Source organism: Mixophyes fleayi, chromosome 5 (assembly GCF_038048845.1).
Source record: "Mixophyes fleayi isolate aMixFle1 chromosome 5, aMixFle1.hap1, whole genome shotgun sequence".
NCBI lineage: Eukaryota > Metazoa > Chordata > Amphibia > Anura > Limnodynastidae > Mixophyes > Mixophyes fleayi.
The window spans coordinates 233,534,844-233,559,394 of NC_134406.1; the positions used below are offsets into that span (position 1 = coordinate 233,534,844).

At 38.5% G+C, this 24,551-nt stretch overlaps 1 protein-coding gene across 2 annotated transcripts in view; it reads right to left on the minus strand.

Annotated features, from left to right (window-relative positions):
* Window positions 1–447: 447 nt before the first annotated feature.
* TRPA1 (transient receptor potential cation channel subfamily A member 1) overlaps window positions 448–24,551 on the minus strand; it is a 99,079-nt gene continuing 74,975 nt past the window's right edge. For both annotated transcript variants that reach the window (XM_075213643.1, XM_075213644.1), the window contains 9 exons: window positions 24,294–24,435; window positions 21,518–21,607; window positions 19,284–19,459; window positions 18,550–18,679; window positions 15,236–15,418; window positions 14,321–14,389; window positions 8,193–8,312; window positions 6,361–6,458; window positions 448–3,012 (listed from right to left, as the gene is read on the minus strand). In XM_075213643.1, coding sequence (XP_075069744.1) covers window positions 2,811–3,012; window positions 6,361–6,458; window positions 8,193–8,312; window positions 14,321–14,389; window positions 15,236–15,418; window positions 18,550–18,679; window positions 19,284–19,459; window positions 21,518–21,607; window positions 24,294–24,435 — 1,210 coding nt within the window. In that variant the 3' untranslated portion in view covers window positions 448–2,810. The remainder of the gene's footprint in view (window positions 3,013–6,360; window positions 6,459–8,192; window positions 8,313–14,320; window positions 14,390–15,235; window positions 15,419–18,549; window positions 18,680–19,283; window positions 19,460–21,517; window positions 21,608–24,293; window positions 24,436–24,551) is intronic.

Below are 24,551 nucleotides of genomic sequence, written 5' to 3' on the forward strand. Positions count from 1 at the left end.
CCTCAAAACACATTGATTCACTGTAGCATTTCCTACCCCCACCTGAGGCTACTCCCTCCTCTACACGCTCCACCAGCATCATCCACTTTGTGTTACTCTTGTCCCATTTGTCTCTATTTCCCCCTCTCCTCTAGAATGTCCAGCTCTAAATGATTCCTTGATCCCCTATTTGTCTATATTTGAGGGAAGGTCAGATGAGGTGAAGAAATGGAGTTCACACATGAATAAATAAATAAAGTCGTATTGTTGGCATGAAAATACACAGTTGTTTTTGGAATGGTACCTTACCTGTTTCAAATAAAGTTAGAGATAATATATGTTTTATTTGTAGAAAATATTTTGACGCTCACATGTCCAATCCACTGAAGTGTCTTACATAGAAACTATTGACAAATATAATTTATAAAGATGTATTTTTACAGATGAAAGACAAATATTTGTGCCAAAACTCACTTTTTATTTGCCTTTAACATAACTTTTCACAATACTTTGATTTGATATGTTATGTCAGCTGCCTTACATTAATGCTATAGCTCTGGAAAGAAAAAACACAATAAATTACAATTTGGACATTACAATCATAGATTACAAAATATATAATTTCATTGATGATACATATAAATATTTGTTGACATATTAAGTCTGACTTATATGTCAACAGAGTTACCTGGAAACAAGAAGTAAAGATTTTATAAAAATGTAAATAACTGACCATGGTTGCTTTAATTAATATGTAATTAGTGCTAAACAGTGCTGGATAAAGGCATGAGAATTCCCCAGTGCAAGACTAACTTGCGCTGAGGCTTCTGGGAATGTCAAAGTTAAAGATATGCCCGAAGGGTGTTTATATGTGTAAAAGAAAAGGAGAAGAAAAAAAGATGTTACATGGGGCCTAAGTGTCTAATAGGAATATTTTAATTCAGTAAATGGAAAGCAGTGTCTGATGCCTTCTTGCCTTTTGTTTCAATGCAGCTGTGTTATGGGTACTAATGGCAATGCTGTTAGTGTTAATCACAGAGAAGATTCATAGTTGCCAATATTTTAAAATAATTTCCAGGAAAGTGTTGCTGCTGAGCAGGTGAACTGAAGCCATGTACATGCAGTGTGGAACTTGGTGCACTACCTGCACTAGCATGACATATTAACTGATCACTGCAATGATTAGAGATGAGCGGATTTGCTGCGGAATTTTATGCAATACAAATTTCACAGTAGAACAGACAACACAATCTTTGAGTTCTACTCTTGATTTGCCATTCTATAGAAGGTCCATTCAGCACTGCATTTGTAAATTCAACATTACGCAGAATGTACTGTCAACAAATAAATCTGGGATGACCATGGTGCGTGGAATACTTAAGACCAAATTCCACACCCAAATATGGAGTGAGGCAAATATTTGGCTGTCTTGAAAATTTAGCTTATCCCTAGTTAAAAAGTTATTTTTTGTACTTTTTTTTAAAATTAATATTAACTTGTAAAAACTATTAGAGTACGTAATTTGGAAGTTATGGTCTTAAAATACATAAGACTGGTCACATTGCTGAAGACATTGGAAAATGGACTATCAAACTCAATCGTATTGTATTCAGGTATGTCTACAAATCAGGTAGGAAGATGTCCTCCATCAGACTGTGTGTGCAAACATTTGCCAACAACCCTAACAGAACCTATGAGATCTGGCCACTCGCCCAGAGAGGCTTCAGAGTGCAGAAGACAAGGTCTGTCAAATTTCCAATTTACATATCATTCCTACATTTTTATTCATTTCAAAGCATTGTTTATGTGTATGGTGCTCTTTTCATTATATATGATGAAACTGCTTACTTCTTATTCCAGACCAGCAAATAATGGAAAGATACATATCCAGTTATTAAAATGGTAAACGTTGAGTAATGCCGAGAGCATGGTAACAGCTACTTGTACTACAAGAATATTTTTTTTATGTGCAAAAAAAACCAAACATTATTGTCATTGTGTAAAATAGAATTGATGCAGAAAACCAAGAAACATTTTGGAAATAAAGTTCATCTTGTACCAAAGACTCAAAGTGCAATGATTTCTTAAGTAGACATCTGGAAGATGTTTCACTGAGAACCATGAAAGAAATCACATAGATATAATTTTGATTTTAAAGGGTTTTCCAGTTTTACAGATGGTTACACAACCCCACCTGCACCTCAGACTAGTAACAAATAGGGGTTCCACTTATGTAGTTATGCTCGTTTTCACAATATAGTTGTCTCTAGTAACGTAAATATACATACAGCCTCTGTTTGAAAACATCCATGATCGAGCTGGGAGAGCAAGGGAGTGGCTTTCACCAATGTGTACTAGTTTGGAGTAATTGTATATTATCTTGACCCCTCCACTATCAAAGATGGGAAATCCCTTTAATGATGAGCATACAGACATAGAAACGCAATAAATACCACACATCTATGTTCTATCACATCTAACAAAAAAAACATACTCTTCTGTAATATTATATAATTTTAAATTAAAATGTTCTACACACAAACTTGCAAAAGACAAAATATATTTTACATTTAGCAAAACAATATAATTGATAAATTGCTTGGTCTTAAAATTATTGTTCATTATTTTCACAAATCCTTCGTAAGAGTGGATTTGGAGAAATAAGACCATTATTTCACTTCTAGGCAACCCATGTTTTTTGCAAAAAATCTGGACACATCACCAGTCAAGATATGCTGTGGATCACGATTAAACATTTGAGTACTCAATGCATTTGGATATTTGGGAAGCCAACAGGCCTGTGTTTCTACATGCAAATAAATACTATTGTACTAATTTACATTGTTGTGCTTCACGGCTTTCATTACACAATCCCATTTGCTTTCTTTTCGTTCCATATGTTTCTTTGGCTTGTTATGCTGAGATCGATCCTGATTGTCTTCATCTTCCGCCTCAGATACAATTTCCATTTTCTGAATTATCAACTTGATAAGTTCATGTTGCTTCTGCATAACTGAGGACAGATCCTTAAGCCTAAAAATATATAGATAAAACAAAGAATTTGGTTATAAGAATTTGGTGAGCCTCGATTTGCCCGAGAGAACCTACATTTCTGGACACATCAGTTTGCAGAGCAAGAGGGCCGCATTTGCGGGAGAGAAGTAGTTTTCACAGGCAGAGGGGAAGGGTTGGACATGGTGAAGGGGAACCTAGCAAAAGTAATGAGCAAGTGCACTAGTACATCTGCCTTTGCACAGCAGTCCAGAAATGACATTTAATTTTGTGGAGCAAAATTATTGCAGATGTAGCAGTGGGCGCATTTTGAGGGGTCTTCCTTGCCATGCTCAGCTATTCCCCCTCTACAAAAGGACTTGAATGCTGCACCAGCTGAGAACTGGCTGCGATCAACTCTCTTTCTACACTTTTACTAAAACAGTTCCCATGTACAGTGCATATTGTAAAAATAAATAAGTATTTAAAGAAGGAGCAGTACGCCCACTTCATAAGTCCTTACCCAGCCCAGCGCTGCACAGTGTGGGCTGGTTTCCACTATAACCGAGAGACCACAGGTGTGGAGTTCCCCAACAATAGTGAAAACCATTCTCAGGCTGGTGTCTCAATGGCTGCAAAGCGCTACAACTCTTCCTGACCCCTCTGTACTAGGTGACTGGGAGAGTTAACAAGATTTGGACATCTGGGGCCTGAGTCACTAAGGAGAGCAAAGCAAAAAAAGAAGTAACTTTGTAAATTGACAAAACCATGTGGCATTGGAGGGGGAGGTAAATTTAAAACGTGGGGACATATTTATAAGGTAGGGCATGTGCTAGATCAACTTTAAAAAAAATAAAGCTATCAACTATTTGTGTGCTACATGAAAAGCAGCCAGTATTTTCCTTACATGCAAAATAATAATCTAATTTGCACCCCTTGCATTGTAACATGGTCTGTCCAGGATCAAAATTACTCCATGCTTTCCTTAATGACTTAGACGCTTGGAGTGGCAACTTTGCCACCCTAGTGGTCACAGTATGATGAGCAGGAGTCCCTAAAGCTCCAGCCAATTGCACTAATAAAAAGTAAAAAAAAAACATATTTAAAAAACAGAAATGTATTTTTCAGGTGTTGTTTTTGCTCTTAGTTTGGACTATAACAGATTAAGAAACAAGGATTTTATTTCTGCATTTGATCTATGACGCAGAAACGGACTTTCATTAAACAAGAAAAGTGTTCAGTGATCAACTTGAACCAATAAAGGAAAGACAATAAAATACAGGTCATCCTCTTCTGGAATAAATGTTATTTAGATTCATTTCCAACTTAAATATTATTCCTGCGTTTTTGGAGTATTGCTTGTTGTTGTGACCTGCCCACTGTCGATGATGGGAAATCCCGTTAATGATGAGCATGAAAGTACAAATTATACATACGGACAGAAAATTTTATAAATGAATGCCATACATTTATATTCTAGCACATCTAACGAAAAGCTGTAATATTATATAATTTCACGCTACTTCCGAAAGGCAAATATATATATATATATATATATATATATATATATATATGTATTTATATATAAATATAGTGATATATTAAGGGGCACAGGTACCATCACCTCTGAGGTAGATGGCTTTGAACAGCAGCAATAAATCAAGGAAGTGCAGGACTTCTGGTACAACTGACCTCAGACAGTTTTATTGAGCATTTGCAAATAAGCAAAACATGAACAAAGGCCTTGCCTGTCTGGCACTAACTAAAGATTCCTTAGAGGCCCTCTCTCTCAAGTCTGAGATCTTGTGTCCCAGACTCGAATGACAAACAAAGGTTATTTGCTCACCCTCAGCAGCTTCTCTCAGGAGGCAGCCAGCCTCCTCCCCAGGTCTGAGAGACAGAGTGATCAGGGCTGCAACCCTTTTCAGACCCCAAACAGGTGTAAATCTTAATTAGTCTGCTGTGAAACATACTTTGAGAAGCTTTTCCTAACAGAGTTAAAAAATCTACCTGCTGTTGCCGTATACGAAAGCTCAAATCTACATTAATATTAAACAGTACAAATGTTATACATGAAATTACATTATATGTGCTTTTATTCTCTTGACTCACTTAAAACATTAATGTAGCACCAGTATTTTAGGTTAAAATGTTTACAATTAAAATTTATGAAAAAAATGAATGTAGTTATCAGAGAAAACCCATACAAAGTATATTCTAGATGGTATCTAGACCCATCCAGGCTACATTGCATGTTTCTTCAGTCCTCTGATAATTGTTGGGTGGACTATGTATCAGTGGGTACTTTTCATCATGTTTGGTAAGACTGCCCAAAATTAACTTGGGCTTGATTCATATTCATAGGTCCATTTGTGTAGAGCATCTTGCATGAAAATCTCTGCGCATGCTCAAAAATGGACCTTACTCGAATAAACACAATTGCATTCAATTCATGTCTGGACGCAAACTACACTTACTACTGCCTCTTACATGTGAGGTGGAACTGGGGATAGAAAGGGCCAACTAACGTAGGCAATGTACAGTAAGGGCATGCTGAGGGCGTTCCAATGCAGATGCGCACGATTCAAGTCCTTGGTTTCTCGTAAGTACAGTTGGTTTCAGCCATATCATTTTCTCCAGCTACAGGGCAGGTGTAAGTGCCAATTGATATTGATGACTGACACAGCATAGTCTTTGTTTTAAAAACTGCACTTATGCATGCCACTGGCTAGCTCAGAACATGTGTACGGAAGTGCCATGTGCCATGCTGCTCCCCCCTTCATATCCTACTTTAATTCTATAGATCCATTCCAAGAACGTTTATCTTTAATTTTTAAAGTGTTAGGGTTAGATTTAGTAAAGCTTCTAAAAAGCAAAGGAGGAGGCTCATAACAAACAAACAGATTGTTACTATCATTTTCAAGAATGTACTAAATAAATGATAGCTAGAATCTGATTGGTTTCTAAAGGAAACACCTCCACTTTTCCCTTTACTATTTTTATTTTTAATAGACGACTGATATACAATAAGTATATAACAGAATATTGAGTATATTTGTGTAAAATTGACTCGTTTATCCGGTAGGTAATAGGAAATGTTTTCCTGGTATGTAACATGCCAGACTAGGCTTTTAAATAAAGTAACTGGGGGACGTTTACACTGGTTCCAGTTGGCCACTATATTGTAGCAAGATGTAGGAGGTAAGCTTTACTGATTGAGAAGAAACATCCTCAAGAACATAACCTACCCCTTCCTTGGAGGTTCCAGGTGTCAAATTATTTAGGTTATTTTGCATATCATTGCAGGGGGAAGGTACACAATGCGCTTTTCTGACAATTGTCATAATCATGACCATTGGAAAATAATGGCTGCAGGTGGCAAATACAAACCTGTTCTTCTGCTTCCAAAGTTCCACTTCCATTGTTGTATCATTGGTGGGGATTTCAGCTTTGAAGTCGTCACAAGAAATAAAATAAGTAAGGAAGTTCTAAAAAAAAAAAAGTAAAATATATATGCTTACGTTCAATTTTATATATCAAATATTCACAACATGGAATGTATACCATCAAGGAAGTTACCTCATGGATCTTTTATATACAACTGTTTGTACATAGCCATTGTAAACTGAGAATATTATAATTGAAATAATTTTGAATAAACATTCATAAACCTGCCAACTCATGGGGCAGATTCAATTAAGAGAGTAGTTATCACACGTTGTTCCTCCACAGGATGTCACTGGTTAAAATTTTCACACCTCATAGAGATGGAAACAAACATGAGCAAATATTTATGTACTGTAATTGCTACTACAGTGCGAGGAATCACTTCACTCAAGGTTCCTAAAAGACTTCGCTCTTAATTGAATCGGCCTAACACTGTCCCTCTATAGGACATGCATTTTGTACACAGTAACAAAAAAATCGCCTGGTTATTGATGAGCTCATGATATGGTCAACTCTGATACTGAATAGATATATTGCTTGTATTATTGTTACAGCCACACTATTAGCAAGTAACAAGCACTGACATTAGTTACTGGTGTTATAGCTGAAATGAGCTCTGAATCAGGTATACTGTAGGAGAAGTAACCATACTGTTAGTAATCAATTACATTTCCTTGTTATTAGTTCCTATGCATGCACCTGGTCTAGGTCAGTTAGAATATGGACATCGGTGCTAGATTGGTGTATAAATAATATGATATATAATATGCTGCACAACTGGGGTCTATAGAACTTGCTAGATAATTGGGAGCTGTATAATATGCTGAACATGGGTTTGAATAATATGCTAATCATTAATTGAATGTGGGGTTGAGTTTGAGGAGCATGAGTTCCATTTATTAAATGTGAATATGAATTATTTAATGATAGTGACGGTTGCAAGAAATAGGTATATATATTATACGTAAATGCTGTTAATTTATTGCTGGAGCTGTTTGGAGGGAGGGTTTATTTATTAAATGAGAATACTATTACTTTAATGTTGGGGTTGGTTGGAGGGATACAGATCTACTTATTAAATGGGAATATTATTATTTTAATGTTGGGGCTCGAGGAAGCCCTAAGTATTAATCATGGGTACTATTGATTTAACGCTGGAGCTGGTTGTAATTTTCTAAATGTAACCATTTTTTTCCCAAATATTGCCACCAACATTCCAGGATCCAGACAAGCCACAACTAAAGAAACCAGCTGTCACAGGTGGTAAAAGTGAAAAGAACAGATAGGAGAGAGCAGGACAGTCTATCAAATGTTCTGATTCTAGTGGGACAATCCTGATTTTTGATGACTGTTCCACCCAATCTAAGGAGCAGCTCTCTTTAAATACACACTGCATTCTTTATATACTACACTACGGTGCTAGCTTTCCTATTGGTTTGGGTACGCCTCTCTAGTGGACTGGCCACACCCCCTCTGGTGGGCCTCTACCATTGTATTTCCCCTGTGGGCCCTTCATGCCCTAGTCCGACACTGTGTGCCGCTATTTATCTGTTTGGCCTGAACATACCCATTCCAGTTCCGTATAACTCATATGAAATATAGACACACTTTCAATTTTATTGGCAGACAATATTTTAAAGCTGAATTGAGAGTTGTGCTCATATGCCATATACAGCTCTTAATTCTGCAACATGTGCAATCATGGTCACAAAACATTTAATAGTTTGTTTCTCAGAAAACAATAGATGATAAAAATAGATCAGCAGAATACTCACTGTATTGATAGGCAGACCCCATATTCTTGGACGATTGGGGTACACAACAAAAACAACTTGATCCACCCGCTTCAAGAACCAGTATGGCAGTTTTTTCTCTAAGTTTGTGTGGAGATTCACCTAATAACAAACATCAGAAATAATAAAGCATTCAGCTAATCAAACAGGCATATGTTCAACTTCACATCAATCCCACAATGTGTCTAGGAATGGCAAAGACTTTTCATTGAAGATGTTCACTGACCCCCGTGTTTTGGCTTTGGATCTCTATTAACTTTGTGTCTTGGTTTTGGTTTTGGCTTTGGCAAAACCGACCTCACATGTTTTGGTTTTGGATTTATATATTTTTTTTTTAAATTGCTAAAAAATGCTAAAATCACATAATTTGGTTCTTTTTTTGTTCCTGCATTATTATTAACCTCAAAAACATTAATTTCCAGTCACTTCCAGTCAATTTTTGTCAAGTGACAAGAACACTGCTACCCCTCCTGTTTCTGTATGAGCAATGGCACTAAGCAATGGAGAATGGAGAGTGACGAGAACACTTCTACTCTTGTTTCTGTGTGAGAAATGGCACTGGTACCTTTCTCCTGGGGAGGGAGGTACTTATGGAATCCAAAACTCACGAGATCTGATGACGCAACAATGACGTTTTTCCTCGATTCAGATCCGAGGAAGTGGGAAAGTACTGAGCCAACTCGGCTTGTTACTCGGATTGGCGGTGTTCTGGGGGGGGGTTCGGTTTTTGAACCGAGTCTGAGCATCTCTACTTTTCATAATGACACACCTCCTGAACACACCTTCAATTTGATTGGATCCTGAGACAATTTATTCTTTTATAAAGTGTACTTTTTGATTTTGCTGTAATCCTGTCCTGGTGAAGGTGGCATCACCACCAAAGCATTAATGTGAAGCAACAATAAATGTTTGCAAACACAAGGCTGGTGTTTGCAATTCGATCCATCTGTGCGGAGTTTGCACATTCTCCCCGTGTTCGCATGGGTTTGCTTCCACATTCCAAATACTTACTGCTAGGTTAACTGGCTTCTGACAAAATTAATCCTAATGTGTGGTAGGGAATATAGATTGTATGTTCCACTGTGGCAAACACTGATTTGAACAATCAAATATACTCTGTAAAGTAATTTGTAATATGAAGGTGGTATATAAATAACAGTTAATAATTAAATTAATGTAAGGAAAACCTGTGAATTTGCTGCAAATTACCTTTAAGAAGAAAATGGAATTATGGGAAATTTCAAAGCTGTATATAAAGGGGGCATGGTAAGTAATTTTACTTCCCTGTGCAAATTTCTGGACACTAAGGTGCAAGGAGAACACAGGTGTCAGGCCTGTAGATAGGCAGCAGTGTTTGAACAGAAGGTAGGATGAGTATTATTATTTCATTATGTCTTCCCATGCACACATTTCAGAAGTTTTCTATATATTTCTAGACTAATGCTAGCCTGCATTAAAACATTTTAAGAGCACATTTTTCCACTTCAGGTGGAACTATACTAAAAATGTGTTTTAAAACGCAAGCATTTGTGTTGCTAAATTGTATTCCATTAGTCTTTTAATGTTATTAGAATGTGAGGATAACTCGGCCACCAAGTAGCTACTCATTTTGCTTGTGTTTTTCCTATTTGACTTAGCATTTTTGTTTAGTTTTTACAGTTTTTTATAATAACCATGTATTTTTTTGGGTGAACCAATTACAATATTGGACAATTAGTTACTACTACTAAACTATTCATTAGCACTAGGTTATTTTGACATGTCCAATATTGTAATAAGTTCAACATTGAATTGTATTATTATTAATATTATTATCTATCAGTGGTTTGATGTGTTAACCTTTGGCAGCTTTTTGATTGATCTTGTTTGTGGCATGTCTATTTCATTTTGTGTCTTATGTTGCATACAAATGCAGTCATTTTTACTTTAGCCTTTAAACCATATTAAGTTGTTTTAACCAACTGGAAAATGCTTGTCTGATCGCATTGTAATGCTAGAATAATACACCTGAGCTGTAGCAAACAAGAAGGCTGTGCATTCCATTCCATTACAGTCATAATTCGAATCCAGAGCTTCTGCTTCTGTAGACTGCTGCTCTGCTGACTCTTACCAAAAAGGGGCGTTCCTTTTGAATGGTCCCCTGAAGCGCAAGAAGCTTTTACCTGTCACGGTTGTCTTGGCAGAGCTGTGGATCCCCAGACTCTGCTGGATATGACAAGGCTCACTCACGGGTGCGGAGTCTAATGGGTAGGTGGTAGTCATCAAGAACCCCCGCAAGGGATTATGGTCTTAAAGGCACCTATCCCTCAGGTGGCAGCCCCGTGAGAGGTATGGAGGAGCCAGGAAATGATGGAAGACAGACACTGACACAAGGAGGTAAGTCAGGAGAAGCAATGGAGTCACCAGAACAGCGGTAGTTCAATGCTAGCCACGGAGAGGAGAGCAGGCTGACACAACGGTGGTAACTAAGGACAACAGCTGAGGAGTCACAAGAAAAGCGGTAGCTCAGAGAGGCAGCGGAGAGAAAACCGAAGCTGACACAATATAAGTAACTCAGGAGGTAGTAGTAGAGTCACTGGAACAGCGGTAGTTCAATGCTGGCCACGGAGATGAGAGCAGGCTGACACAATGGTGGTAACTCAGGACAACAACTGAGGAGTCACAGAAACAGCGGTAGCTCAGAGAGGCAGCGGAGAGAGCCAAAGCTGACACAATATGAGTAACTCAGGAGGTAGTAGTAGAGTCACTGGAACAGCGGTAGTTCAATGCTGGCCATGGAGATGAGAGCAGGCTGACACAACGGTGGTAACTCAGGACAACAGCTGAGGAGTCACAGGCAGTGTTCCCTCTAAGCTGAGCAATCTGGAAAGGAAAGAGTTAAAAGGTCACTCTAATGAGTGCTCCACCCGAAAGGTTTACATTCACAATCTGCAGGATGTTTCCTAGTAAGATACAGGTTTAACTCTATCATTTCCAGATTGCTCAGCTTAGAGGGAACACTGGTCACAGGAACAGCGGTAGCTCAGAGAGGCAGCGGAGAGAGAACTGAAGCTGACACAATATGAGTAACTCAGGAGGTAGTAGTAGAGTCACTGGAAAGCAGTATTTCAATGCTTGCCACGGAGATGAGAGCAGGCTGACACAACAGTAAGCAGGTCACGGAGGAAGCAGGAGCCAGATTCTACTGCTGCAGGAAGTGAGCTTGAAGAACAGGTGCCAGACAGGTGAACACAGGTGGTTTAAAAAGCGCTCCATGATCCTGCGGCCAATGAGGGAAAAGAGGAGGTTTCAAAGGAGGACTGCGCTTCTGCACATTCGCAGGTCCGACCGCAAGATGGTGCCCGTTTATGGAATTGATGTGCCAGGATATGCCGGTATCACAGCCTGTGAGAAGAAGGTACAGACGCTGGTGCCAGTATGCGGGGCCAGAGCGTGACATTACCCAACTTAAGACTCTTTTCACATCAGCACCAATTTTGATACATCCAAATTAAGTGTGCTTTTTCAGAAAGGAGACACCTTCTTGAGGGTTCTGTCCATCCAGTGACAGTTCTCACCGATCACAGAAAGCTGGAATTTTAACACACTGCTAAACAATTGTTCCCTAGACAGGTCAGATGGACTTTATTTCTCACTTGTTTTAACTTCATCATTTCTTATCGACTTCGATCCAGAAATTGCAAAGCAGATGCACTCTCTAGAATGTTTTCCGAGCCTCATCTAGAAGAAAACTCTGAAAAACGATTCTACCTGCGCACAACTCCTTAGGGGCTATTGTTTCTACGGATTTATTCTCTCTTTTGAAGAATGGTTATGATGCTGATATTTTCCTCAGAAAACTTTCTACAGATGTTCATTTAACATTTCATAATGGCTACTGGACTCAATTTCATGACCTTTATATACCTGAGTCAGTACGAGTAGAAGTCTTGAAATTAGTCCAAACAGCTGGACATTTAGGAGCATATAAGACTAAGGGGTATATTTACTAAACTGCAGTTTTGAAAAAGTGACAATGTTGCCTATAGCAACCAATTACATTCCAGCTGTCATTTTGTAGAATGTGCTAAATAAATTATAGCTAGATTCTGATTGGTTGCTATAGGCAACTTCTCTACTTTTTCAAACCCGCAGTTTAGTAAATATACCCCTAAGAATTTCTAGCACATTTCTTCTGGTGGCTAAATTTTAAAAGAGATGCTAAAAGATATGTTTCATCATGCCTGACATGTGCCCAAAACAAGACTCCTTGCACCTCACCACTAGGTTTACTCCAACCTCTTCCTATTCCATCTCATCCCTGGAACTCTATCTCTATGGATTTCATAGTCAATCTACCTCCTTCGAAAGAAATGAGAAAAATTCTAGCGGTAGTGGACTGTCTTATTAAAAGGGCTCATTTTATCCCATTAAAGGAGTACCCACTGCTGAACAGACAGCAGAACTTACAATTCAGAAAATATTCAGGCTTCATGGCATCACCGATAATATAGTTTCTGAGGGAGATGTTCAGTTCACTTCCAAGCCTTGGAAGAGTTTTTGCACTGGCCTGAAGGAAAAGGTTAATCTGTCCTCTGCTTTCCACCCACAGTATAAAGGACAAACTGCAAGGGCTAATCAGATGCTTGATACTACAATGTTTTTCAGTTACCTTCAAGATGATTGAATGGATATTCTACCCACTGCTGAATATTCTTACAATAACTCTGAACACAGTTCAATTTCCCAAAGTCCTTTCTTTGCCAACTTTGGATTCCATCCAGCGTTTATTCTGAATCTCCCAGATTCCAAGTGTGACTGATAGAAGCATAATTTTACAAGAAGTTTAAAAGAGGCTTATTGAAAATTTGAGAGAAGCTCAAGAGCATTACAAACAAGGTGTAGACAGACACCATAGAGCTGTACCCAATTTTCAGATTGGAGACAAAGTTTGGCTATCCACTAAAAGCTTTAAAGAGTGCATACTTTCATTGAAATTGGGTCAAAAAATGATTGCACTGTTTAAGATCCTGTCCCAAATTAACCAAGTTGCTTTATGCTTAGAACTTCCAGCCTTTATGAAAATACATCCCGTATTAAATGTTTCATTGCTTAAACTGTTTCATGGCAACCCCTTTCCTGGTCGCAGGAAGGAAATGACAAATTTATTGTTGAAGAGATCCTGGACTCCAGAATCCCCAGAAATAGATTACAATATTTGGTGAAATTCTTGGGAGCCTGCAGAAAATGTTCATGCTTCTAGATTAACCAGACTGTTCACCTCAGACATCCTAACAAGCCTTCTCCTGAAATGTCCGGAGAATGTAATGGAAGGAAGGGAGTACTGTCAGGATTTGAACCCAGGGCTTATATTTCTGCCCTGCTAACTAAGCTATTCGGCCTGCAGGACAACTCTTTACCTTTACTCTGTGTTCTAGCTCAGTTTCAATGATCTCCTAATGTTCCAGCATGTTCTAGCTCCTCCCCTTCACTTCCTATACAACCTGGCCTGTTCCTGTCCTCCTTGTCAGATTATTGTGCTCCTGACAGTAATCTAGTTCCTGTTCCTGTTCTTGTATTCTGCCTCTAGTTATCTACTACTCATGTACCGACCTCGGATTGTCCTCAACTACACCTCTGCCTGAACCTTTTGCCTTATTGCCTTACTGTGTACTGAAAACGGCTACTTTTCACCATTCTTTATTATAAATCCTTGTGTGGCCCTCCATCCATCTTGCCACTGAACTCCTATTCATTCTGCGGTTACAATTACTGCGCATTTCAGCATAATGGCAGCACTGAAGCACTGGTCAAGGATACATTTCCTAATGGATTAAATTAAGTTATAAAAGGTTAAACACTAACATAAAGATGGTTACATCTATATATAGAGTGCATTGTTAAAATGTTCAAACTCATTAAAATATTTTTTTAATAGACAATTAGTATTGAGTAGTTCTATTGCCATGGAATTTTCTTTGCATTTTTAGCACACTACCATCTACTTTTACAGACATCACTATGGCAGTGTACAAGTCATGTAAATCCGTCTTACATCGTGTTATAAAATTAGTTTTTAGTATAGTTATACCTCAAAGTACAGAGTAATTGTCCCAATATGTGTTATTCACCTGCATTGCAATCCTTTTGAGTGATGCATTTCGCTGTACTTCTGCTATGTCACCAACTGCCAGACCAATCTACAGTTTAAGTAAAAGATAATATAGTTATCAATAAATAAAAATGTATACTAAAAATAATACAAGTTTTAGAATTTTCTCATGTAGGGATTTTACTCAAAGGTACATACTGTATTTGCACTAAAACCATGGCAACCAAATAGGCATTTGCTTCTAAAAACAGGGCTCATTTAGTAAGATTCCATTTAGGTGCAAAACAACCAATTGACAATCAGTTTTTATTGGTCAACTGCAAGCAAAACTGGCCATTTGCTAGTCAATTCGGATGCTCATCACATTTGTCAGACTTGGCCAACCACATTTTACATCCATCTTGACTAAAATCTTATAGCTTAAAGGCAAGTTTCCCTTTATAAGGCAGCGCCGCTTTAAATTTTAGCTGTCATCTCACCGAACTCCCGCGAGTTGAGGAAACCGGAGTATGATACATTTACCCCCAGATGTGGATAGAGACCAGAGTTCTTTTTGAGCCCATATATGAAGCCACTTAGGTCTAAAACAGCCTAATTAGCTGTGAAATTGCAAAATGTATGGGAACCATTAGACAATAAAAGTATCTAATTAGTTGCTATGGTTTCGTTGACATTTTGTACCTAAATACAATGTTAGAAAATAAGACCTAATGTCTACTTGCAGATGAGAGTACAGTAAATAATGCACATAGACTAGCAATACACTACAGGCAGACATTTGTTGCTGTCTGTCAATAAGGTAAACTTAGTATAACCTCCACTCACGTCACTGCACATTGCAGTTCTGAGGAACCAATGTAATTTTGTTCAAACAAAATATTGGTGATTAAAGCTGCTCATTTCTTAATGATCTAATATATTCGAAATAACTTACAAGCAAGTTCATCAGTAATATCGGAATTAACAGGGTGAATATAATTAGATGAGCAAAAGTTAAAAATGGGTATTCTATTTGATCTCCGAGCAGAGGATGAAGGAAACCATCTTGATAGTTAATATCTCCAAGCATCATAGTAAACGTCTGCATTAAGGCAAGGTAAGGGTTGCTAAATGTTGTCTGGAAAAGAGAAAAAAAAGCAGAATTGAACCAAATAATCCAGTGTTGTAGCTCCAATAAACTAGAGATATACCACACGCATAGAATATTCAATTCATTATTCACAATGCCAACATACTCCACAGTTACATGACAGTAATGGTCATTTATGATACACTAAACATGAGGGCACACAACGCATTTCATGTTGCAAAAATGCGCCTAATTTTCCACCTCGTGCACAGCAATGAGCACGCCCACATTCCGAATTTTGGAACTACCTCTATCAAAATGCTCTGTGCAATCTTGTGCAGGATTGTTGATGTGGTTGGAAATAAGCAGGATGGAAAGAATAAAAACTTCTCCTCTATGACCACCGTAGGACTACCTCAATTATTTCTTTCAATATTTCAGTATTACTTTGTTAATATTGTTCAGACTATTTTTATTATGTGAGACATTTGTGTTTCTGAATATTTTGATTATATTGGTCAAAATTCACCTAGAAATGCACTTTCCCATACTCTCCTCGCAGCAGAATATGCAAAATTTTGCACCACCACAGATGCCACCATTTTGACCTGCAAGCTCCATATGCAACAGATAAAATTCAACGTATTCACGTAAAGATAGGCACACATATCATTTGGGACATGAGGCCTTACTTCTGCGCTTTTGCAAACGATCTTCAATGTGTTTGGAATTAAAAATAAATGAATACAATTGAAATGAGGTATGACTTACAGACTGTGCAATCACAATGTACACATTGTCAACGTGTCAGCATAATGTAAGTGTCAGCATTTAGCCTGCAGACATTTTTATGTTAAGTGCTGACATTTACAGTGTCGCAATTATGACCGCCACCGCTTTAAGCCACATCTCCAGTGGAGAGCAATACAAGTCTATGAACATCATAGCCTTGCATTGCACAATCATCTACGGAGGTGGCGTGAACCAAGATTTTCAGATAGGAGCTTAAGTTTATGGAGCAAACTGGTGGTGTTTGTAAAGGAGTTAGAGTGAGAGCATTCCTTGCAAAGTACAGAGTAGGCGCTCCTAGTTTTGCTAAATGGTACAAAAGCAAGATTTCAGTTTCCGGAGTGAGATTATTGAACTGAGACAAAGGGGTGGAAAGAGCACATTTTTAGTGGGAATTTCTTGCAGTGTGGAAGGGTGCACAGCCATTAATACTCTATAAAAGGATTTGATTCCAGTGCACCTCTGAGCTGGTGGAGTTGGTCCTCGTTCTATACGTTTATTTGGGATGCATCTTCCTCTTTTCAGCAGAGAAGCAGTTTTCTAGGCACAATTTGCCTAATGTAAAACATTGCTCTAACTACACCAAAGTGCCTTATATAATAAAGACAGTCCCCTCACTCTCATGATAAATTTAAACCAGATTTTATCTATCATTTATCTACTACATTCTAGAAAAGGATAACTAGAATCTAATTGGTAGCTATCGGCAACACCTCCACTTTTCCTTTTTGGAAGTTTTAGTAAATCTACCCATTGATGTGATGTTTACTTTTTTGCACAGTTCGCCTCTTCAGAATTGTAACTTTTGAAAACATCTGTGTGCACTCTGAGCTTGCAGAGGAATCTCCTTGGAGTGAAGACGAGGCGTACATCGCAATGTGCAACCGGTGGACTATTTAGGCACATTGTGCCTGATTCATTAAGTAAAGTAGAGCAAAAAAAGAAGTAACTTTGCACCTTGACAAAACCATGTAGCATTGGAGGCGGAGGTAAATTTAAAATGCTTAGCGGTTAATAGCATGACTGCAAACCTTTAATCTTAACCTTAACACTTATCACATATAATAAAGAAACCACGCTGACTTGTTGGCAAATTAACTTGTTTTTTTAAATAACCACACACTAATATGGTGGAAGGAGGACACTGTATGAAGCTTCGGCAAATGCCCAATAGCAATCCGAATGTCCCTCACTTGTCACCCACCCTCAGGACATCAGTACTTATCTAACATTTTGCCTGAGCGCATCCTTGTAATTTATCCTTAAACTGAGACAGTATTCTCAGGAATTCCAGAACCCGCACCGTTCTGGGCTAATTATAACGCACCACAAGCCAGCCCCCAGGTACTTGCACCGAATCTAAGCCAACTCTTCGAAGGGATTGGGTTACAAACTCTTCACTACCATCAATGTACGCTTCACCAACCTTGCATAGCGACTGTACAGTGTTCTCCTGCTACGCCAAAGGCTGTACCAGCTGCAGGATCATGCTACTGGCATTGAGTCCGTGTACCAGGTGGCTCCCCATATGTCCTGGGCTGCACCAGCACTTGTACCAAATAACATAGCTTGTGCAGTACGTGACTCCTCATACCTCCGGGGCTGCACCAGCACCCGCACCAGATACCTTAAGGCTTGTGCACCATGCAGCTCACACACCCACAGGTCTGCACCAGAACCTGGGCAAAGACATGGAGAACACCTCCACAATTGCAGTGTAAACCAGCAGGAAGGTGAACTCGAGAACTAGCCAATGAACACCAGATCCAGCAGCCGGAAATGGGAGGGAGGGCAAGTTTCCTGGATTCAAGAGGACACTTACATAGGCATCACCACACCTTCCTGTGCTTTGTTAACCATTAGTCAGGCCAACTAGTTATGTACCCAAATCTCAGCTTTTAATCTATTACTCAGTTCTAATTCCGCAATCAGCAATACTTGAGACGTCAGCAAGTGAACCTCATGTATCTTAAAGCAAACACACAGATATTATAAGTACAACAGCTCTGACCAGGTGCAAAATTAAATTAATTTGCATGAGGAAATGATGATGGACACATAAGATAGAAATTACCCTAAAAATAATAGGCTGAAAGGTTAAGGGAAAGTACTGACTTGGTGCGGGGGCACAACACCGGTTATCTCAAGGTACACTCTTTGCCTGTTGGCATGGTTCAATAGCCTGGAGGTGCCCAGGCAGCATGACAGAATGCTATGCCCTCATTTCTCCCTAGTCCTTCCCTCGGGCTGTGCAAACTTCTGCTTCTCCACAAATACTGTCAGTTGTTTGAACTCTTTATAATTATTTCCCCGATGTCAGAAAAAGGCAAATGCAGACTATTTGACTCATTATCAATATGTAAACAACGTAACATATAAATCCAGCATACCTGAGGGTACAGAAGTACGTAGAAGCTCAGTCCAAATGCCAAAAGCAGAAAAAAGAAGAGAACAACGATTCGCACCAGAGTTCTCAGAATTTCCCAAAACATTACAATATAGATTCCATATGTTTCAAACCTAAAAGAATTTTTGAACAAGTGAACATCGTTACCCACAATTCATGTCTTTATGCATTCCAAACTTGTTTAGTTCCTCAACACAATATATTTAATAATATATAGTTAAAAATATAGATACTATAGCTAAACAACTTTTCTGCTCAGTTCTGACATGCTAGGTGAGAATCCTCTTTAAGAAGTTTATGTGAGTTCCTCTCTTTTCCCTGCATATGGTTAAGCAGACTTAACAAAAGGGCTAAAGTCAATCATTTACTATTGTATAGAGTTCTGAGTCCAAGTGCTTCTGACCAGTGATTTTATGTACTTTCTCCAGAAATGTTTTTCTTGTGCATTGAGGGTAATATAGTGACAACTGATCTGCTATCTTGGTTGTGACTGCCATATGTACAGGTGGAGCAGATGTTTTAGTGTTCACCTGGAACATGTCCTGTGCAGCAATTATAATACACCCACTGATTACACAGACACATACTGTCTGTAACACTCTATACTGGTTTGTAAAGAATATCTGGGGATGTAGTACAGTGACATAATTATATTTATATCAATTGACCTAGTAGTTATAATTACACCAATGACTGTATGGTATATGAAAATGTTACCTTTGAAGGTAAATCAAAAAGTTGACCCAGGATGAGAACACTGCAAACGAGCCAGCTTGCCATTGCCAGTAGGACATGGAAAGATGCCGGTCATACACAGAGGATACAAAGAGGATGCTCGAAATATGAATTGTCCAGTCAAGAGCATTACTACCATCTATTAGGTACTTCAGTTTCTAAAATGTAATAATACATACAAAACAATATTACTTTAGTATACCATATTGCCACTTAATGTAAAAATCAGAACATAATTAACCAATGATAGATTTAGTATTGTTCCACCAAATAGTAAGTTTAAAAATGGCTTTTAAAAAGTCTATGACAGTCACATGCTCACTTCCGCCTATGCCATTTAAACAATTGTAAGGACATTATCACACACGGGACCCGCAGATCATTCAGGCGGGTCCCAGTGCACTTACCTGGGTCTTCCCCTGCCCAGTCTGCTGTTGCAGCCGCTTATGGGCAACATCATCGATTTGGGCCTGCACATGTGCTGATCCATCTTTTATCTGTTCCCATTCCTTCCCATAGGACGGTGCCCTCTAATGGGCAGGATATATATTACACCTGGCTGCTCTCTTTCTCAGCAAGACTTTTTTGTGTCTATTTCCCCCTGTGTGGACGTGACTTTCCCTGGCTCCTGTTTTCATTACCTGCTGCCACTACTTGGACCCTGGTGTATATCTGCCGCAGAACCTTGCACCTTCTGATCCAGTCTCCTGCTGCCACTACCTGGACCCTGGTGTATACATGTATCAATACATCGCACCTTCTGATCCACTCTCCTGCAGCCACTACCTGGACCCTGGTGTATACATGTATCAATACATCGCACTTTCTGATCCACTCTCCTGCAGCCACTACCTGGACCCTGGTGTATACCTGTCGCAGTACATTGTGCCTTCCAATCCATTTTGCTCCAGTCTCCATCTCCCAAGCTACTTGGACCTTGGTGTATATCTGCTGCACAATATCTACCCGCCTGATCCAGTCTCATGCTAGCTGCTACTCGGACCTCCATGTATATTTGCTGCAGATCTTCCATCCTGCACTCTCCACAGGGCCACCCAGGGTCGCTACCTGGTGGTCAGAAGCTGCTAAGTCCAAACTCCCTTGCGGGGTCACTGGTGAAAACCTTCTGTCCTGTTAGACTCCGTGCCTCCCTGTAGATGGTGCTGAACCTAGTAGGCTCTAAGGACCCATAGATACCCGTTGACAGACATAATTCCAAAATTCCATCAGATGAATACAATGGATGTGTATTGATGTTTTTTTTTTTGTTTTTTTTAAAAACACATTTTACAGCAATAGCGCAGGAACTATGGCACTCCCATCTCTACTACCATACACATTATATAAAATACTATAATATTATGTTCATAAAAACACAATGGAACATGTTGGATATATGACTTCTTATAGAGGTGTGTTTGATACCTATTCCTGCATTAATTTGACAGGAGCCACATGTCACTACTCCATACCTCCCAACATTTCAAAAAGCAAAAATGAGACAAAAATCCCATAATCCATCCAGATCCACAAAATCATGCCCACATTATCACAACGCTATGTCCCTCTGGAGTCTGTGAATTAGGACAGTCCTGCCAAATAGGGACTGATACAAGGTGTGCAACTGCTGGAAGGCCCTGCTCTGTCCATTACCTATTCTCATTCTGTTTGCCTCAAATGAAAGTTGAATAACTGTTAGAGTGCATACAGACTGCAGAATTGGACCAACATTGTTCCATAGCTGAATGACATATTTAAACAGTATGACCAATCAGTTCAAACGATGACCTGTGCTTTGGAACAATAATCAGTTATCTTTCCAGGGTACACATTACTGTGATATTGGGCCAATCAGACGTTTATCGTTGGTTTGGCCCGATAATCATCTGAAAACACAGTAGTGTGTACCCAGTCTTAGCAATGCCTATAAATATGAACTGCAGATGCCCACTGTAAGACTGCCTTTGAAGTAATCTACCAGCCACTCTAAAAGATCATGTCCGGTCAACTCAATCAGCGAGCAAGAAATATCCAATTAACCAGTGTGGTGAAAATGTTTTTTATATCCTGAAGAAGCTTCAACTCATTTTGGTTTGAGACAATGTCATCTCCAAGTAGTGAGGGAATTAGTGGCTTTACCCCAAAACATTCTTCACTATTAGCAGTTATTTTTTATGCATGAATTTATATAGATATCATTTCATTGTTTACATTACCTGTTGACCCATCTGTACAAGTTCTTTCAGCATCCCAAGAATACTCATAAACATCACAATGCCCATACACGTGCGTGTGAAATACGTATCCTGCAAGTAAAAACATATGTAGAGGATTAAGTTACTAGACTTAAGGGTCTATTTATTAATGGTCAAAAAGCCCTATCTCAGGCCAAAGCATAAAAAAGCCCTATCTCAGGCCAAAGCATCCTGAGGTAGGGCTTTGTCCTATCCATCAAGAGGTCCCTGCCTGCAGTAAGATTTGCCTAGTCTCATGCATGCGAAAGTCTATTTAACAAGGATTGTGGAAGTACATGTACTTCTTCAATTCTTCTTCTGTTATTGCCACCTCAGGATGGTGACAAAAGAAGAAAATGATAGAAAAAAATGCTTTATACTTAGAATAAATTTAATATTTTTTAAATATATCTATATATATATATATATTTTAAAAAAAGATTTTAATCTTCTTGCAGAATTTAATATTTATTTTTTACCTTTAATTAGTGGAACTAAAAGCCAAAGTCTTGGTTTCCAGTTCCATTGTGCTTGTGTGATTCTTCTAGCTGGATTGTGCAAACGCATTTCTCCTCAGACAGACCAGTCAAAGTGGTAGATAGCCCTTACCGCTCAAGGTAGGTCAGTATCGGCAAAGCATCTGAGTATCCCTCACACTACATTGGTGAGATTTTATTGATAATTTATGGCAATAGGATTTTCTATAAGAGGTGATAGAAAGTCAGCCCTTGGTAGAAAGTCAGCCCTATAGCCAGATATTAATACATAGACCAGTTTATTAATAGTAGGGTCATCATTCTACATCATACAGGGACAGCAAATAAAAAGCATGTGTATATTTAGGATATGATTATATATAATTTAGGTACTACAATAAATTGGGCCAGTCATCATGCAGTATCTGACTAATATAAATCCTAATATAAAAGCAGGTTAATGCATTCTTTACCTATGGAATATTGACAGATTGCCAGAACAGTACATGATTAGATGCTTGGTAATATATTGTATCTGACTTTTATCTTGTTTTCATTTAAATTGCTAGATGTGCAAGGCCACTGTGTCTGTTGCTTTTTTATCAGCTACTAATATCTGCTATCCTATCCAATCAATTTGCCTGGCTTAGAGAACACTATCAGCCATTCAGTGATAATACAGCTGCCTAATGTTCACAGCAGGGCATAGCTAAAACTGAGAAGTCATTCTGATTGAGCAGAAACTTTACATAGGTAATATTTAAAGTCTAAAATTGTTACATGTGTGTGGCTTCATTGGGTACCAAAGATAGCTGAGAATGATTAAAATCCATCTGGGTATTAATATTCCAATACAAACATGCAGTCAGCCAATCCCCACTATTACCATGTATATGGTCACCAGCTAACTGCACTTATGGAGCCGAACAAGAGTTGACCATTTGACTATTTCATTGCATGGCTGTATCTGTCATATGTGGCAACATTTTGCACAGATTCGGACATTCGGCAATGAGTCCACAAAGTCAGATCTTAAACTATGTGGTCAACTTTATTCTAGCAATGTGTGGTTTAATTCGTACAGGTACTTTTTGAATGCTTCTCATGCTATGTGTAGAAGGCAACACATGAAAAATGCTCTCACAGCCCTACAGGAAAGGCAATATTTGATCCTATTTGACCCTTTTTCCTGCAAGGGTTTTATGTTCACACCACTGGCCGGACTAAAATGCCATAAAATTGTACATGTGTTATTATTTGGTGTTTTGCTCTGATGTACATTTTGGCTATATATTTCTTGGGTGTGTCAGTCATGTTGGAGCAAGAAAGAGTAAAGAAAATAATGCAAGCACAATTATTTTATGTCCCTACACTAAAGTGCCAAAAAACACATTGGACACAGAAGAAAATTAAGACCTTTGTGCAAATGTGCCCACATAAAATAAATTCTTATACAGGCACAGTGCCATTACAAACCAGTGTAAAGGATCAAAACATGATCAATAAATATTAAGTCACTGGCCATGTCCAGTCGAGTCTGCTGCTCTCCCTTAATAGAGAATCACCAGCACTATAAGCAGGGAAGTTCCACAAACTGCAGGTGCGATAATCTTTTAATCTAAACATTGCGAAATGCGTTAAAACCAACAAGAGAAGATTCCAATAGATCAAAGTGTTGTTAATAATAATAATGTAAAGCAATATGTATTGGACTTACAAACATGTGCCAATACAATGGCATTGAGACACTGTGTGTTGTCTCTCATCACACATCACCGTCAGGTCAAGGGTCAACCCAAGAGACCATGTCAACCAGTTACATGTCTTGAAATACTGATTTCTTCTATAGGAAACACAGCCATGTCCTGAACAGCCTGTAGTAGAAATCAGTATTTGTACATGTGTAGCTGTGTGACTTGATCACAAGGGATTGGTCTTTGTCGCGATGTGTGGTGAGAGACAGCACAGTGTCTCGACATATATCGACACATGCTTGTTAACACAATACTTAATAGTTCCCATTGTTATTAAACACACTTTGATGTGTTGGGATATTTTCTCTCTTTGTTGCATCTAATGCCCTCTGTGTAGTTTTGATCTTACAAAATAAATACTTGCCAGACGTCTCTATGTCAACAGAAAATGTAAAACTGTGGGTAAATAGTAATTAAAAGTATTTTAAATGTTATAACAAAAATGTTCACATTTGTTAAAAAAATATATATCTATCACAATGTAAAGATCATGTAAAATTGAAGTATTGGGCTAGCACCCCAAAATACCTCAAGTTGTAATGGTTCAGGCTTTATAGTTGAATTGAGGGACTCGGGTCTCACAGCAGTCATTATCAAGAGAGTTAGAGGAATAAGACCGAATGAGTAAACTGCAAGGTTAAGAAGGTGTGCCTTAAATCCATAAGCCATCCTAAAATACAAGGAGACATTTAAAAATGGGAACATTAGTGACAATTTTTTATGTCTGTGATCCCCAAAGGAGATCTCTCAAGCCTTAATAACAATCCTCGTACAAGACCACATTTT